The sequence below is a fragment of the Pelophylax lessonae genome (genome assembly GCF_965119305.1).
Source record: "Pelophylax lessonae genome assembly, chromosome: 3".
Lineage (NCBI taxonomy): Eukaryota > Metazoa > Chordata > Amphibia > Anura > Ranidae > Pelophylax > Pelophylax lessonae.
The window spans coordinates 184,831,758-184,850,895 of record NC_138770.1 but is presented as its reverse complement, the minus strand read 5'-3'; the positions used below and the strand labels follow the sequence as shown (position 1 = coordinate 184,850,895).

General features: G+C 45.7%; 1 protein-coding gene across 1 annotated transcript in view; it reads right to left on the bottom strand.

Annotated features, from left to right (window-relative positions):
- FBXO36 (F-box protein 36) overlaps nucleotides 1-19,138 on the bottom strand; it is a 146,288-nt gene that overhangs the window by 82,109 nt on the left and 45,041 nt on the right. Inside the window, exon 2 of the mRNA XM_082249188.1 lies at nucleotides 11,398-11,506. Within this exon, the coding sequence (XP_082105314.1) occupies nucleotides 11,398-11,506 (109 nt within the window). The remainder of the gene's footprint in view (nucleotides 1-11,397; nucleotides 11,507-19,138) is intronic.

The following is a 19,138-nucleotide window of genomic DNA, read 5'->3' as shown; positions in this document are numbered from 1 at the left end:
TCCGGGACTGAGAACTGAGTGATCAAACACTGCTGTCAGTCAACGTATCTCTGCTCTGCACCACCCGCGCTGGGCTGTGGAGGGGTCGGGAGCTGCTGGCTCAGGCTCTCAGCGGTTCACTGAGAGGCTGAACTGGGTGCCAGCCCAGATATCTGGGTGGATTCTGACCATATGGTCACAAGCTTTGCTGTACTTCTCCTTTTAGCCAACAGGCGGGGTATCAGGTGAAATCTACTTTGGTTTTTGCTGAAGTTGGCTACACCTCTGTGTTACTGCCTGGGGAGGTCTGAAACACTGAGCAGATTAAAGTTCTGCCAATCCTTTCTGTACACTGGGCTGACTTATCAGAACTGCAATACCAAATATTTCACTTTACAGTAAGATTCAAACGCTTAAATTCCAGGGTACAAAATTAAATCCTAAACAATTTTAATAGGATTTAAACCAGGTAACGTGCAGTAACAATTAATTTAATCCGGAATTATGTCTGATAAAGGTGAAACTCTGAAACACAGACCTATATTTATACAGCAAGGGTGAGGAGCGGCGCTATAATTTGTTAAACAGAGGAAGGGAGGTATTTTGGCAACGTTCCTTGGAAAACAGTAGCATTCAAAGTTACAGTAGATTGGAGCACAGAGTCGTGTATGTCAAACAGACAGAGAGCTTTTGATACAGAGTGTTTGGGTTTGCTGTTAGCAAAATCAGAGTGAGGTGGAGCCAGATAGGGGAAGAATGAAGGGGAGTAAAGTCTAGCATAAGGAAGTCATTGCTGTCCTTGCCACGCAGGACTAAACTGAAGCAAAAAAAAAAAAACATAAGACATGAACAATGAAAAATGTTTAGGACAATTCTCTAGTCTGATTTTCTTGTATCCATTTGGAACCTTTAAATGAAGGAGTTTCACTGCTATTCACTTGTGTTTCTTAGCAACCTTCTGCAAGTGCTGCTCTGGAATAAGGTACAGCATGAGTCTTTGGGACTTGTTTAATATTGCAGTGCACAGAATAGCCATGTGCTCTGCTCCATGGCTACCCATAAAAAGCTTTTAAAAGATCTAGGGTATGTACTTAATACATGGGGATCTGATATAGCAAAAGTAGGTAATCTGGCTCTTTCTAGATCCTACGTTTACCCGATCTACATATCTATGACTCCATCTGTCTCTCAATGGGGCACATGCCACAAATCTCTTGTGGAGTGTCCCAGGTATAACAATGTGACTACCCAACTTATTTTTGCAAGTGTCACTGCTGAAATGAAAAAAAAAAAAAAAAAGTTGGCCAGTCGGAGTGTTAGACTTGGGGCACCCTGCAAAAGATGTGCACCATGATCACTGGGTGCCCAGTACTAGCAATGCTCATTGAGGATGCTTCATTTCCCTGTGGTACAGTACAGAACTGAGAACTGAGAAAGGCTCCTAATTAGCTATGATGTGCAGTGTGGCATTACACAACCAAGGGGAAGACTTCCACTCACAGAGCACTGCACAAACCTGAGGATTTGGGAGGGGTATATCACTGTACTGAGGGGATTTGAGGTGGGGAAGAGGTTCTACTGCAGGAAAGGGAGAAGGGAGTTAGATCAGTACTGGCCAAGGAAATTGTGGGGTTGCGAGAGAGAAAAGAACAGGAGGGATTTGCAGAGAAGGGAAGGGGGGGGGGGAGATATGGACTGGGAGTATTTGGGGGAGAGAGGAAGAAATCCATATTGTGGAAAATGGGTTAGAAAAAGGGGGAGGGGGGTAGATGGTTTGTATAAGTGGGATTTGAGGTGGAGAGAGAGCTGTACTGGGGATGGGACGGGGAGTTAAGGGGTATGATTGTTCTTACAAGAGAGCGTAACTTTTGGCTGTACAGGGTCCTGTGTGTTACACACTTCTGACCCTTAAACATTTGGCCCTAACCTCTGTCCATTATGTGCTCATGGCCCTTAAATACTCCTGTGTTCTGCGCCTTAAACACTCCTGACACCTGTGCTCTGAGCCTTAAAGTGATATTAAAGGCTTGGCTTTTTAAAAAAACAAAACAAACATATCACACTTACCTACTCTGTGCAGTGGTTTTGCACAGAGCAGCCTAGATCCTCTTCTCTCAGGTCACCCGCCAGTGCTCCTGGCCCCTCCCTCCTGACAAGTGCCCCCAGAGCATGCAGCTTGCTCCCGAGCTGCTGCTCTGTGTGTCCATTTACACAGAGAGCCTTGGCCCGGCCCTGCCCCCTCTCTTTCCTTATTGGCTTACTGGATGTGAGTGACAGCAGTGGGAGCCAATGAGGAGGGAGAGCCCCCATAGAGCTGAGGCTCTCATGCACATCGATGGATTGCGATGGGGCTTAAGTATTAGGGGGCTGTTGCACAAAGAAAGTTTTTATCTTATAAGAGAAGTATGGGGGTTTCCTTTTTTCCCCCATTCATACTTACCTAGGTGGATGCAACATTGGTCCGATGCTACATCTGTCCCCCAGCGCCTCTAATCTTTGGGAAATAGACGTATGAGTACTGCCAGCCTTGCTGCAGAGGTTGAAGGGGTGGGGGTGGGGGGGTCAGCCTGTCAGTGCTCAGACCATACACTGCATCAAACTGGTCTGCATGGCTGTCGTCCCAGAAGGAAGCCTCTTCTAAAGATGATGTACATGAAAGCCTGCAAACAGTTGGCTGAAGACAAGCAGATTAAGGAAATGTCCTGTGGTCTGATGAGACTAAGAAAAACGTATTTGGTTCACATGGTGCCAAGCGTGTGTAGTGGCAACCAGGTGAGGAGTACAAAGACAAGTGTGTCTTGTCTACAGTCAAGCATGGCGGTGGGAGTGTCATGGTCTGGGGCTGCATGAGTGCTGACGGCACTGGGGAGCTACAGTTCATTGAGGGAACCATGAATGCCAACATGTACTGTGACATACTGAAGCAGAGCATGATCCCCTCCCTTCAGAGACTGGGCCACAGGGCAGTAATCCAACATGAGAACGACCCCAAACACACCTCCAAGAGGACCACTGCCTTGCTAAAGAAGCTGAGGGTAAAGGTGATGGACTGGCCAAGCATGTCTCCAGACCTAGGAAATATAAAAAAAAAAAAAAAAAATACCGGACCAGGCAACCACTCCTTAATAAATTATAAAGCAGTGGAAAATATGAAGAATAACTAACACCACTAATTCCATAAAGGAATGGATATCTCCACAACTACATGTGATACAATTGTTGTGAGAGGGAGGTGAAAAAATAAAAAAGAGTTGGGGGGAGAGAGTTGTAAACCCACAGCGGTGTGTATATTACAAAATTGAAAAATCTTTAATGGCAAAAATATTGAACCTCATGTAAAACAAGGATATAAACACCCAATCCCAAACACCATGATAAAAAACACATAATCAACTGAATACGGTAGAGTATCACATGGGCCCCATTCACACCAGCACACATATCAACTCGGACCTAATGGAAAGACTGAAGAAATTAGGGTCTATATTATTGAAAGGAGAGAATTCCTCCATATGAAGATAGTCCCATGCTAAAGTCTCTCAACATATGGCTGAAGCAATGAAGGTTGGAGGGGAAGGGGGGAGATGGAGAAAAAAATCCTTGAAAGGCCAGGGAGCTAGTCCCCAATAGGATAAAGGTGGGGAATCTGCTGGTAGAGCTCCTGGCTAGGCTTGTCTAAAGCCAATTATGGATATTGAAGGTGTAGGCTCCACCTAAGTCAAGATGGCTAGCTAATGGGTGGTCAAAGATTTGAGCCTGAATTAAGGCATATATGGAGATTCAATTGCAGGGCAGTTCTGAATGTGTCCCAAAGTGACGACTCTCAGTGTAGAATGTCATAGCTGTGCTCAAGGAGAGCATGACTCCGCAAAGTTCTCTGGCATGGCAGTCTAAATGAGACACTAAATAGTGTACATCACCACTCTGTGGTATGAGGCTAGATCACTGGCAATAAATACAGAGTAATAAATGTGGCATTAGGGATATACCCAACAATTGATCACCACCTAGTGCGTCTTCGGAACACCTGTCTCATCTCCAGTGTCCAGACACCCTCAGAAAGTTGAAGTATCAAGGCTATAATGCAACTCCCGACTCCTCTAGATTCCCTTCTCAGCCTTCAATGAGTGATGCTGTGTACAGCTGGAAGTAATGTGATAATCCCAGAAATCTGGAAGTCCGGTGGAACGCATGCTTGGAACGCGGGGCTCCGTATTCAGCTGCTGACATCAACGCATTTTGCATACGCATGTACGCTTCTTCAGGATGTGATGACATACTCCCAACTCATCTATTTACAGCACTATACATGCATTAGTTAGACCAGGAGCAGCTGTGTGCTCACAAACACCCTCTAGTGGTTAAAGATTAAAAATGACCAGGTCATAACAACCCATTCATACAGGAGGTGCCATACAAAACCCCTTGGTAAAAACGAATACCATTTTGGGTCTTGGGAGTGCGCTCTACCCAGCGGGCAAGCAGGCATATATAGCAGGGCAAGGCCCTACAAGGGTACAATGGGACACATAGCTCCTGTGATTACAAAAGTGACAGAGAATGTTTAGGAAAGTAAGGGATGATAAGTATTAGAAAATAAAGAATAAAGATCCTGAGATTATATATCAAAAAAAAGATAAGAAAACAGTAATACCTTTTCACTAGCACATATTTAAGGAGAGAAGAGAAGGGAAATTGGGGAGTGTGTAGTGATTATAAATGAAGTTTTCACAATACTCGCGAGGAGTGGGGTCAGTTCACACATGGATACCTCACCTCCAATCTGGGCTTATACCAAGGTACCAAAAAAGACCTTGAGGCTCATTTCATTGTTTAACCCCTAGGGAGACACCCGTATCAAGTCTAAAAATCCAAGACTTTTAATTTCTAATCAGGATGAGAGCAAAGAATCCCTTAATTTTTAGACCTTTGGGACTTCCATGGTGTTCTGCGGCAAAATGCAAACCTATGGGGGTCTCCTCCTTAAGTTTAATACTCTTTAGATGTTTCCCGAATCGTACAGGTATTTGATGTTTTGTCTTACCCACATACATTTGCTTACAGGGGTATTCCAGAATATAAAGGACTCTTGTAGTCGCACAATTAATAAATTGTTTAATTTCATAATTCCTCTGACCAGTAGAGTCACAGAAACTGTTGGACCTCTCTACGAATTTGCACATGTTACAATGGCCACAGGCAAACATGCCACTCAGATGTGAGAGGTCACTGAGCCAATCTTAATTAATAGTTCTCTGAAACTCTGACTGTACCAGAGTATCTTGTAGATTTTTTGATCTTCTGGCCACCATCATTGGCCTAGGGCCTACAACTGCTTTGATCCTCTCAGACCTGGTAAGAATGTGCCAGTGATCCTGCAGCACCTTTCCTAACGCATTCCAATGTGCGCCATATTTTGTGATGATTCTTGGAGAGCTCTCTAAAAGATTAGGGGCCCTTGTGTTTGGGACCAGGAGCTAATTTTGCAATCTTTCACCTGCCATCTTCCTTGCTCTCTCGGGGGTACTATGTGGATAATCTCTCTCTCTAAACCTCTTGTACAATTCATCAGCCTCACGCCGGTAATCCTCCTCACTTGAGCAATTCCTTTTAAGTCTCAGGAACTGACCCACAAGGATTCCCCTAATTAGAGGCTCTGGATTGTGGCTTTGTGCATGCAGCAAAGTATTTGCCGCAGTTTCCTTCCTGTAGGTAGTGGTGATCAACTTTTCCTCCATTAGTTTAATGTGTAAATCCAGAAATGGAATTCTTTCACGAGTCCACCAAGTATGTCAGGTGGATGTTACGGGCATTGTGATTGACCTCATCCATGAAAAGTTTCAGGTCCTCCGGGGTACCTTCCCACACCATAATCACATCATCAATGTATCTCAACCAGGTGCGTGCATGTTCAAGGTACATCGGGGAGACGTATAACACTTCTTCTTCCTTTTTTCTAAATGTAGGCAGGCATAGGACGGTGCCCAAGGGGCCCCCATCGCCGTGCCCCTAATTTGCAGATAATATGTATTGATGAATCTGAAGAAGTTATTTTTAAGTGCTAGATCAAGGAGCTCAATCACAAACTTGTTTTGTGCCCCCATGTAGCGAAAGTTTTTCTTCAAAAAGTGGTGGACTGCCATTATCCCCCATTCATGTGGGTAGATGTGTAAAGGGATTCCACATTGATACCAACCAAGAGCGCTTCTCCAGGAAAATCGTATTTAACACGTCCCCGGTGTCCCTTACATAGGATGACAAACCAATCACTAGATCCCTAATGAGGGAATCCATGTATATGCCTAGACGTTCTAAAGGTCCTTTAACTGCCGACACTATTGGTCTTCCAGGAGGACAGCGTATATTTTTATGGATTTCGGGAATTCTATACAAGGTGGGGATATTGAATTCTTCTACCCTTAAATAGCCCAACTCCTTTTGGTTAATCAGGTCAGCTTCAAATGCAAACAATAATTTATCATTAATCAAGGTGATCAAATGGGGAAAGGGGTTATTGTCCAATTTTTTATATGTAGACGTGTCTGAGAGGAGGCGTATTACCTCATTCTCATACATCTCCTCGGACAAAAGGACCACATTCCCACCTTTGTTGCTCTTCTTGTTCACTAAGTTTTTAGTATCCCGTAAGTCACGTAATGTCTTCCGTTCATCTGAGGAAAGATTATCTACAAATGGAGCCTCCCATTATATTTTTTTTTTTTAGGTCCTCTGTGACCAAATCTAGGAAGACCCCCAACCATTTGTTTTTTTCTGAATTGGGGCATGGATGTACATCTAAGTTGGAGTATTGGCTGTCTTCTGCAAAGATCTGGAGAAAATTGCTCATCAATATCCCCGATATCATCACCTTCCCTGAGAAGGTCACCCCCGATTCCCCTGAATACCTAAGTTAAAAACATACCTTCCTGAGAAAAAGGCACAGATCTTTATAAAACTTCAAAGTTATCTATTTGCTCCACAGGAGAGAAAGAAAGACTTTTTTCCAAAAGCCAGATATGTCTTTCCTCAAGGGGGAAATTAAATATATTTATTACCTTCTTGTCGCCCATCCTATCAATACTTTAAATTGCTTCTGGGGGGCAGATCTGATTACTCTGTGTCCCTATCTCTGACTTCTGGTCCTGGTTCAAGTATTTTTTTGATGGTTGCCTCCCTCTCTTTTTTGCCTCTTTCCCCTCCTCCTGTTTCTCCTATTTTGCTTTTTTTTTTTTTTTAAGATCCCTTTGGATAACAGGGGTCTAAATCCCCCATATTTTCCTGATCTAAAAAAGTAACTGATCTATAATCCTCTTAGTCACTGGTTATGGCAGTCGCTTCTGTATTAGATATGGCACCCGGTGAATTACCGCAACATCTAGATCTACTTCTACTTCTCCTGGGGGGTCAGGTAAAAAATTCCCCTTTTGCCTAGTCGTCCAAATCACGCTTAAATTTGAACTGTTTGGTGGTCTTTAAATTCCTCTGTACCCTATCTATTACTCTTTTAATAAGATCATTTAGTTTAATAAAATCCATTCTATGTTTAAAGGGTTCAAGTTTTTCTCTACTTATGTTTATCTGTTTCTGTAATATGGACAACTGCAATTTCTCTTCTTCTACTAATAATTTCATGACCTCAATATAATGAATTATACACAGTTTTTTTCCATTTCTCCAAAAATCTATCAGTTTGTAAATGGGTGGCTGGAACCACCTGCTCTCCTAAACCTCTCGAGATTGTTTGGTGATTTATATCGAATTCTAATGACAGTATATCTCACTTCCTATTCAGCGATTTAACAATCAATTTTTTTATGTTCCCTGAACAACACTCTCATATCATCACTTTCAGGGGATACTAAATCCTCTTGTCCATATTTAAAAGAAGCTCTAATTTCTTCATCTAAATCATCGCGCAAAACATATGCCATATCTTGTGTCCAGTTGGTGAGCCGACTCCCCTGAAGATGCACCTCCTTAGGCCTAAGGGGTCTCAGATTGGGTTAAATCCAAATAGTTTTACACCATCCCTGTACTGGTAGATCCAAAGAGGATCAAAAATGATTGAGGAAATATAAAAAAAAGAGCCTCAAGGTCTTTTTGGAGCCTTAGTTTAAGCCCAGATTAGGGGTCAGATATCCATGTGTGAACTGACCCCACTCCTCGCAAGTATTGTGACAACTTCATTTATACTCACTACACACTCCCCAATTTCCCTTCTCTTCTCTCCTTGTAGGGCCTTTCTTTGCTATATGCCCACTTACCAGGTGGGTAGAGCACGCTCCCAAGACCCAAAATGGTATTAGTTTTTATCAAGGGGTCAGATGGCACCTCCTGTGTGTATGGGTTGTTATGACCTGGTCATTTTCAATATTTAACCACTAGAGGGTGTTTGTGAGCACACAGCTGCTCCTGGTCTAACTAATGCATGTATGGTGCTATAAATTGATCAGTTGGGAGTACGTCATAACGTCCTGAAGAAGCATACGTGCGTACGCGAAACACGTTGACGTCAGCAGCTGAATATGGAGCCCCGTGTTCCAGGCATGCATTCCACCGGACTTCCGGATTATCACGTTATTTCTGGCTGTACACAGCGTCACTCATTGAAGGTTGAGAAGGGAGTCGGTAGTTGCATTATGGCCTTGATATTTCAAATTTCTGAGGGTGTCTGGACACTGGAGATGAGACGGGCAGTTCCGAAGATGCACTAGGTGGTGATCAAGTGTTGGGTATATCCCCAATGCCACATTTATTACTTTGCATTTATTGCCGGTGATCTGGCCTCATGCCACAGAGTGGTAATATACACTATTTAGTGTCTCATTTAGACTGCCATGCCAGAGAACTTTGCAGAGTCATGCTCTCCTTGAGCACAGCTATGACATGCTACACTGAGAGTCGTCACTTTGGGACACATTCAGAACTGAATCTCCATATATGCCTTAATTCAGGCTCAAATCTTTGACCACCCATTAACTAGCCATCTTGACTTAGGTGGAGCCTACACCTTCAATATCCATAATTGGCTTTAGACAAGCCTAGCCAGGAGCACTACCAGCAGATTCCCCACCTTTATCCTACTGGGGACTAGCTCCCTGGCCTTTTAAGGATTTTTTTCTCCACCCCCTTCCCCTCCAACCTTCATCACTTCTTCAGCCATATGTTGAGAGACTTTAGCATGGGACTATCTTCATATGGAGGAATTATCTCCTTTCAACAATATAGACCCCAATTTCTTCAGTCTTTCCATTAGGTCCGAGTGGATACGTGTGCTGGTGTGAATGGGGCCCATGTGATACTCTACCGTATTCAGTTGATTATGTGTTTTTTTATCATGGTGTCTGGGATTGGGTGTTTATATGCTTATTTTACATGAGGTTCAATATTTTTGCCATTAAAGCTTTTTCAATTTTGTAATATACACACCGCTGTGGGTTCTCCTTTACAACTCTCTCCCCCCAACTCTTTTTTTTTTCCCCTCCCTCTCACAACAAATGTCTCCAGACCTAAACCCTATTGAGCATCTGTGGGGTATCCTCAAAACAGAAGGCGGAGGAGTGCAAGGTCTCTAATATTCATCAGCTACGTGATGTCATCATGGAGGAGTGGAAGAGGACTCCAGTGACAACCTGTGAAGCTCTGGTGAACATTTGTACATCTCCCCTAAGGAGTTTACTCACTTTTGTTGCCAGTGGTTTAGACATTAATGGCTGTGTCGAGTTATTTTGAGGGGACAGAAAATGTAGACTATTATACAAGCTGTGCACTCACTACTTAACATTGTAGCAAAGTGTCATTTCTTCAGTGTTGTCACATGAAAAGATATAATAAAATATTTACAAAAATGTGAGGGGTGTACTCACTTTTGTGAGATACTTTACATTACATACTTCTGACCAAAGTGTTCATTATCTCAACAGTTGCTGGTTACTAAGCAAAGTGTAAACTTTCTGTGTATTTTCAGAGTGCCCAAAAGGATAATGATTGTGCTGAGGTTTACAGCAGTTAAAAGTGGTTGCAAAGACTGAATGTTTTTTACCTTCACGCATTCTATGGATGAGGGTAAAAAACCTTCTGTGTGCTGCCCCCCCCCCCCAATTTCTCCCCTGAGCTCCCTCACGATCTAGCGATTTGCACGGGAGACTCAGCTGTCCTGAGTCTCTAACTCCTCATTGGATGAGACACAATGGCTCCCACTGCTGTGAATCACAGCCAGTAAACCAATGAGGAGAGAGATTGGAGCAGGACTGAGCCACGGCTCTAAGTGTCTTATGGACGCATAGAGCGGGGCTCAGGAGCGAGCACACACCAGTGCCCCTATAGCAAGAGGCTTGTATTGAGGGCACTGGTCAAGGGAGCACCAGGAGTGCTGGCAGGACCCAAGAAAAAGAGCGGTGCACCCCTCCAATGTATCCCGCACTCACCAGAATTGTAAACCCCTGCAGGGGTAGCACGCCTTAGGGTAATAATTGGTATCCTCTATCAGGCGGTTCCTGTGCACTGGACTCGTGGAGGAAAGGATCCCTGGATTATCTCTTTCAAATGGGCAATATATGTTCAATATGTTTGGAAAAGCCTCGTTTTCCCATTCATATTTACAAGGTAGGTAAACGAACATTCGCTCTTTCGCCTGGCACATAGCACTCAGACCACCCTGAATATCACCCATCAGAATCATTGAAGCACTGTTCATATTTTTTTTTAGCACTTTATGGACTGTTTATCACATATTTACTGTATCATTGATTATTTATATTTATATTAGGTTCACTGTATCACTTACAGCTAATTCATTTTATTCTTGATTTTTATTTTTCACCTTTGTTCAGTGATCACTTAATACTATCACTCTTTGGCACTTTTTAATACCCATTGATTCACTTGAACACAGTTTATTGATATCTAAGTCAATTTTATCTATTTATTGCACTTATCACTATTTTCCATTCTGGTTCTTTCCTTAAACCAGAGCATTATTTTCACTCTTGCACCCTATAAAAGATTTATATATTTACTTATAGTGGTTTTATTGCATATTTTTTGTGTATTGTTATTTATATACGCACACCAGCATTTTAGGATTTTATTTACCCCAGTGCGAAAATCCATCCCTTTCCATACATATTTATACATTTATTACCTATAGGCAGCGCCACCTACCTCACCCTACCCCAGATTTACTGATATAGCCCTTTTGGACTATATTTTGAGGTTGGCTGCAGCTAATTTCTTGTTCATAAGCGCGGAATTTTTTACCTTCACAAAAATAACTTACCTTGTATGATCAACCTTAGATATACTAAGATGTGACTGTTTGCTAATGAATGCTGCACATCATTGCTGCTTCATCCATGGTATAGTAGACCCCTTTAAAGTATGGCAGTCCTACATTACTTAGGAAGGGCAACTACTTACCTTGCAGAGTTGGATCGTCCACAAAGTCCTCATGAGACTCTTTTAGTTCTCCAGGTCTTGCTTCACGAAATTCAGTTCGGAGAGAGATTTTCCACCATCTCAAAATAACCTTCAAAGGAAAAAGTATCACAACCAGGTGAGCCAGTTTAATTACAAAGCTGCCTCAACACAATGGAATGAACAATGTTTAAAGAAGACGTTTGTATATCTTCACAATGGTGGAGATTTTCAGTGACGCGAATGAAATGAGTGAAAATAAATAGCAATCCAAAAGAGAGAGATGTAGCAAACAGATTTGTTTTTTTAAGTGGCATTGGGGTAGATTAAGCCCCCATTCACACTGGGGCGACGCTACTTCGCACCGCGACCTCCGAGGTCGCGGTGCGAGCAGCGCGCCGCTACCTCGGAGCGGCCGCCACGGACTTCGTAACATTGAAGTCTATGGCGGTCGCCTCCTGGTCGCCCCAAAGAAGCTCCGGACCCTTTTTCTGAGTCGGAGCGACTTGTGTCGCTCCTATCAGAACGGGTCCGCAGCTTCCCTATGGGAGGCGACCTGCGGCGACCTGTGAGGCGACCAGGTCGCCTCACAGGTCGCCCCAGTGTGAACCGAGGCTTACTAAAACTGGAGAGTACAAAATCTGACACAGTTGTGCATGGTAGCCAATCAGCTTCTAACCTCAGCTTGTTCAATTAGGCATTGACAAAGAAACCTGGAAGCTGATTGGGTTACATGCAGAGCTGCATCAGATTTTGCACTCTCCAGTTTTAGTAAATCAACCCCTGTATAAATATAGACGGGAAACCATAGAATAACATTTTTATATGAACGATTATGAAATCACCAGTCTTGCATATTTACTGTATACATATTTTGTAAAAAAAATAAAAATAATTTATTAACAAATATAAACAAATTATACACTGCTCAAAAAAATGAAAGGAACACTTTGAAAACATATCAGATCTCAATGGGGAAAAATATCATGCTGGATATCTATACTGATATGGACTGGGTAATGTATTAGGAACGAAAAGATGCCACATCATTTGATGGAAGTGAAAATGATCCACCTAGAGGGCTGAATTCAAAGGCGCCCCGAAAATCAAAGGGAAAAAATTATGCAGCAGGCTAGTCCATTTTACTGAAATTTCATTGCAGCAACTCAAAATTGTACTCAGTAGTTTGTATGGCCCCCACATGCTTGTATGCATGCCTGATAAAGTTGGGCCATGCTCCTAATGAGACAGCAGATGGAGTCCTGGGGTATTTTCCACCCCATATTTCTATCACATACCCAAAATCCATAAAAACAGCACCCACCCCCCTGGCCGACCCATCATAGCCGCCATGGACAGCATCACCAGCCCCTTTTCCCAATACATTGATTTATTCCTGCAACCATTAGCACAAAGCCTTCCCTCATACATCAGAGACGGAGCTTACCTACTCGACCTCCTCAGTCACTATTCCTGGGAACCCACTTACATGTGGGCTTCCCTGGATGTCAATTCCCTGTACACCTCCATCCCCCATCAAGTTGGACTCAGGGCCGTCTCACACTTCCTATCTGCAGACCCTACGATCCACCCCCAGCAAGCTCAATTCATCCTAGATGCCACTGAATTCTGCCTCACCCGGAACTACTTTGAGTTCAACTGAGACTTTTATCTCCAAGTCACTGGCACAGCGATGGGGGCCAATTTTGCACCCAGCTATGCCAACCTCACCATGGGTCTCTGGGAAGCCCAATACATCTGGCATAACAACCCCTTCACGCCTCACATCATATTCTATGGCTGATACATAGATGACATCATCGTCATCTGGGACGGTCCACTTTCCACCTTCACACAGTTTGTACAACATTGCAATCAAAATCCCTTCAATCTATCCTTCACCTCTGTATGTGATTCGGCTCAATTGGCATTTCTAGATCTTACCCTATATCATGAAGAAGGCAACATCGTAGCCAAAAATTACACAAAACCCACCGCAGGAAACTCATTCCTACATTACCATAGTTGCCACCATCCCAGGTGGATCTCCAACATCCCAAAGAGTCAATTCTGCCGCTTGAAACGCAATTGCACCAAACAACAGGATTACCGCGAACAAAGTGCCTTCTTAACCCAAAAATTCGTAGATAAAGGATATCCCGCATCCCTGGTCCAACAAGCTCACTCAGATTACCTGTCAAAATATGACCCTAGTGCTCCCCAGGCCTCACCTCAACCAAAGAACTCATTGCCCCAACCACTCCGTTTTACCACACAATTCCATACCAAACACAGACAAATGGAAAAGATCTTACGAAAACACTGGTCCATCCTATCAGAGGACCCCCATCTAAAATCCTCCATCCCCCCTGTACCCAAAGTCTCCTACAGAAAATCCTCAAACATCAAAAATCTCATTGCCCCGAGCAAACTCAAATCTGACACCCCCCACCCCACCACCACCATCTGCCTCAACCCCCTCATAGGGATGTTCCAGTGCCGCAAACCTCTGTGCCTCACTTGCGCCCATGTCCAACACGGCCAGACTGAGTTCACCGTGAAAGGCAAAACATACCCCATCAAACAATTTTACAACTGTTCCACAGAATATGTAATCTATTGCCTAACCTGCCCATGTGGACTATTCTATGTAGGCCGTACCATCAGGCCCCTCAGAAAACGTTTCGGCGAGCATCGCAGGCTGGTCGAAAAAGGGAAGGACAAACACAGTGTCCCCAGACACTTTGCAAAGTCCCACAATAAATCTCCCTCTGGACTCAAGGTGTGGGTAATCGAATCAATTCCGAACACCTTGCCCAGGACAGAGCGTTTCAAGCGGTTGTGCCAGAGGGAAACCTTCTGGATTTACTCCCTTGAAACGCTCTCGCCTGGGGGTCTGAACGAAGAAATTGAAATCAATGTGCTGCTGTAGCCCATCTCCCTAAGCAATAACCCTTGTACTAACATGATAATTTTTTGCCCAGGTTCTTCCCTCCGCCTTCCAGAGATCTCTGTGAACCCTCCTACATATGCTTCCCCACACCAAGCCTACTCCAAAGTAAGTACCGTATATAAGTCACCCCATTCATACAGTTTCTTTGCCACCATCCCATTTTCAGCACGACTTTCTTCTGCATATGCCCCGCACGGCAACCACCCACGCACTGGCACAACGATTCCCATGGGTGTGCTTGTGCGTGTGTGGTTGGACTTGTAATTCTGTACCTGTATGAAAAATGCGCCACGTACATGCTTGTGAGTGTGCGTTTCCATATACGCATACATGCAAGCCTGTGGGCTGGCATCCCTAACTCCTGACCATGAACCAGGACCTGTCAACATGCGTGCATAGATATGCATGCTAGCACGCACACACTTTTCTTCTTTCTCACCCATGTATGCCTCCATGCGTAGGTCCATATACTTCACTAATATCACTTGGATCCCATCCATCTTATCATGTTAAAAAACTCCTGACATTTCCTTACACCCTGTACATACCCATTCACATCATAACAATAGTCTTAATCACAGACACCTAGACAAGTGCGCCCCCATCCCACGGGTCACTCTATACACACACTTGAGTGCACCCAAAAGAACATTTGGCCCCTTCATGCACATTATTCTCATTTCCATACAGTTTCATTCTGTATGGCCACACCTCCATTGGCTTCAATACAAATACATCCAGTGTATTCAGCCAATTTTCCCCACCCCTTCCCCCCCTCCCCCTCCTCCCCCCTCCCCACACATCCAAACCTCTCCTCCTCCGCTCTCTAGCCTCCTCCCCCCTTCGTTCAGCATACAATCCCATTGCTGGTTTGCTTTTCCCAAGTCTGTCCCTCCCGAGCCACCATACTGCCTATCCCGGACTACTGGCATAAATACCACAACCAATATGGCCCCCGCACGGCCTGAAGAAGGAGCTGAGCTCCGCAACACGTCGCCGTTTGATCCCCTGGTGTCTCCTGAAGTGACGTTACACCCATCCGACCGGCGGTCCCACGCTGCATCAACATCAAAGAGGATCGGCACGTCCCCCGCCTCCCACATGAGGCCATCGGCTGTCCTCCCTCATCACAGCGCTCCCGCCAGACCGGACCTTCCACCGATGTGACTACAGAGACCTTCTCCTATTGATTTTAAGATGCCTGCTTTTATCCACCTCTTGTGAGTAGCATTGCAATTTGTGTGTCATTAAAGTACTGCTGTGCTACACTCAGATCGGCGCTGGGCTCTCTCTCTCTCTCTCTCTCCTGGTACCTTACAGGGTTGCTTCACCCTCTACAAGCCTGCAGCCATCCCAGTGTACAGCCACCGGATCGCACTCCATTATCTGCCCATAGTTGACACCGCTGCAGTTACCCACACTGTCCGATTGCGCCAACTTTTCTTCCCCATCTGCAGTCCTGGGGTATTTCCTCCCAGATCTGGACCAGGGCATCACTGAGCTCCTGAACAAACTTGCGGCGTCGGATGGACCGAAAAACATAATGTCCCAGAGGTGTTCTATTGGATTTAGGTCAGGCGAGCATGGGAGCCATTCAATGGTATCAATTCCTTCATCCTCCAGGAACTGGCTGCATACTCTCGAGGCAGGGCATTGTCATGCACCAGGAGGAACCCAGGACCCACTGCACCAGTGTAGGGTCTGACAATGGGTCCAAAGATTTCATCCCGATACTGAATGGCAGTCAGGGTGCCATTGTCTAGCGTAGAGGTCTGTGTATCCCTCCATGGATATGCCTCCACAGACCATAACTGACCCACCACCAAACTCATCATGCTGAACGATATTAAAAGGCAGCACAGCGTTCTCCATGGCTTCTTCAGACCTTTCCACGTCTTCTGCACATGTGCTCAGGGTGAACCAGCTCTCATCTGTGAAAAGCACAGGGTGCCAGTGGCAGACCTGCCTATTCCGGTGTTCAATGGTAAATGCCAATTGAGCTCCACAGTGCCGGGCAGTGAGCACAGGGCCCACTAGAGGACGTTGGGTCCCCAGGCCACCAGGGCCGGACTGGCCTACCGGGATACCAGGAAATTTCCCAGTAGGCCGACAAGTCCCCCTGCCCTTTGGCTGACCGAATGTCAGAGGCAGCCGGCCCGACATGTACACTGCGCAAGCACCGCTGCCACCCGGCAAAGCCCATACGCACTCGACCACTCTCGGGCAAACGGCGCATGCGCAATGATGTGTGGAGCCGGGCGGCGCCATTTTTAAATGTAAGGCGCCTTGGGGATGGGTAAGTAAGACCCCTGCGCAGCCTTTGCATATCCTGCACCATGCCCCCAGCCCTGCATCATGCTCTCAGCCCTGCATCTCCTGCACCATGCCCTCAGCCCTGCACCACGCCCTCAGCCCTGCATTTTCTGTACCATGCCCTAAGTCCAGCATCTCAGCCCTGCATCTCCTGCACTATGCCCTCAGCCCTGCATCTCCTGCACCATGCCCGCAGCCCTGCATCTCTTGCACCATGCCCTCAGCCCTGCATCTCCTGCACCATGCCCACAGCCCTGCATATCCTGCACCATGCCCGCAGCCTCTGCATCTCCTGCACCATGCCCGCAGCCCTGCATCTTCTGCACCATGCCTGTAGACTCTGCATCTCCTGCACCATGCCCGCAGACTCTGCAGCCCCTGCATCATGCCCACAGCCCCTGCATCATGCCCACAGCACCTGCATCTCCTGCACCAAGTCCCCAGCCCCTGCATCTCTTGCACCATGCCCGCAGCTTCTTCCTCTCCTGTACCATGCCCGCAGCCTCTGCATCTCCTGTACCATGTCCGTAGCCCCTGTATCTTCTGTACCATGTCCACAGCCCCTGCCCCTGCATCTCCTGTACGTTGTCCGCAGCCCCTGAATCTCCTGTACCGTGCCTGCAGCCTCTGCATCTCTTGTACCAAGTCCACAGCCTCTGAATCTCTTGTACCATGCCCACAGTGCTGCATATCCTTCACCATGCCCTCAGCCATGCATCTCCTGAACCATGCCCGCAGCCCTGCATCTCCTGCACCATGCCTTCAGCCCTGCATCTCCTGCACCATGCCTTCAGCCCTGCATCTCCTGCACCATGCTAGCAGCCCTGCATCTCCTGCACCATGCCAGCAGCCCTGCATCTCCTGCACCATGCCAGCAGCCCTGCATCTCCTGCACCATGCTGCAGCCCCTGAATGTCCTGCATCATGCCCACAGCCCCTGCATCATGCCCACAGCCCCTGCATCTCCTGCACCATGTCCGCAGTCTCTGCATCTCTTGCACCATGCCCGCAGCGTCTTCCTCTCCTGAACCATGCCCACAGTCTTTGCATCTCCTGTACCATGTCGGCAGCCCCTGCATCTCCTGTACCATGTCCGCAGCCCCTGCATCTCCTGTACCATGTCTGCAGCCCCTGCATCACCTGTAACATGTCCACAACCTCTGCATCTCCTGTACTGTGCCTGCAGCCTCTGCATCTCTTGTACCATGTTCACAGCCCCTGCATCTCCTGTACCATGTCCGCAGCCCCTGCATCTCCTGTACCATGTCCGCAGCCTCTGGCATGTCCTCCTGTACCATTCCCGCAGCCCCTGCAACTCCTGCACCATGCCCACAGCCCCTGCATCTCCTGTATCATGCCCGCAACCTTTGCATCTCCTGTACCATGTTTGCAGCCTCTGACATCTTCTGTACCATGCCCACGCAGCCTATGACCACCTCCTGTACCATGTTGGCACTTTTACCACTTTTAACCGGAATTTGCTCACAAACACATATATATATATATATATATATATATATATATATATATATGTGTGTGTATATGTATAAAGCCCTAAATGCTTTCATATCTGTCTTATCTATAATACACTCTTCAAATGTGCTTTAAAATGCATAGTTGTCCCTTTTATGAACAAGAAAATAATGACGTTATGCTGTTGGGCTGGTATAATAATGCTAAGGGGCTGGTATGAAATTATTTCCATGAAAGAATTTTATTCCCAGTCCGGCCCTGCAGGCCACCCTCATTAAGTCTGTTTCTGATTGTTTGGTCAGAGACATTCACACCAGTGACCTGCTGGAAGTCATTTTGTAGGGCTTTGGCAGTGCTTATCCTGTTCCTCCTTGCACAAAGGAGCAGATACCGATCCTGCTGATGGGTTAAGGACCTTCTATGGCCTGTCCAGCTCTCCTAGAATAACTGCCTATCTCCTGGAATCTCCCCCATGCTTTTGAGACTGTGCTGGGAGACAAAGAAAACCTTCTATTGGTATCGCCCAATGCTACCAGTAGTGACACTGACCCTAACCAGATGAAAAACAAGTGAAAAACAGTCAGAAAAGAGGAGTAGGGGAAATGTCAGTGACCTCCACCTGTAAAACCATTCCTCTTTTGAAGGTCGTCTCATTGTTGCACATCTAGTGCACCTGTTGGTAATTTCATTAACACCAAAGCAGCTGAAACTGATTAACAACTCCCTCTGCTACTTAACTGACCAGATCAATATCCCAGGAGTTTCATTGACTTGTTGCTATACACTTAAAAATTGTTGCTGTAATTTTTTTGGGCAGTATATGTGTTGCAGTGTTGTCCATGTTATCTGGCTCTTACTTAAAGTTTCACTTTGGCTCCCTCTCCACTCCTCATAGTAAGGACTGGGTACAAGGATTGGGTTATTTTACGCAGAAGGAAAACCTGACGGTTTACTTATGACACTCAAGATCAATTTGCCACATTATGAGGCCCCTGGGTTCTTTTT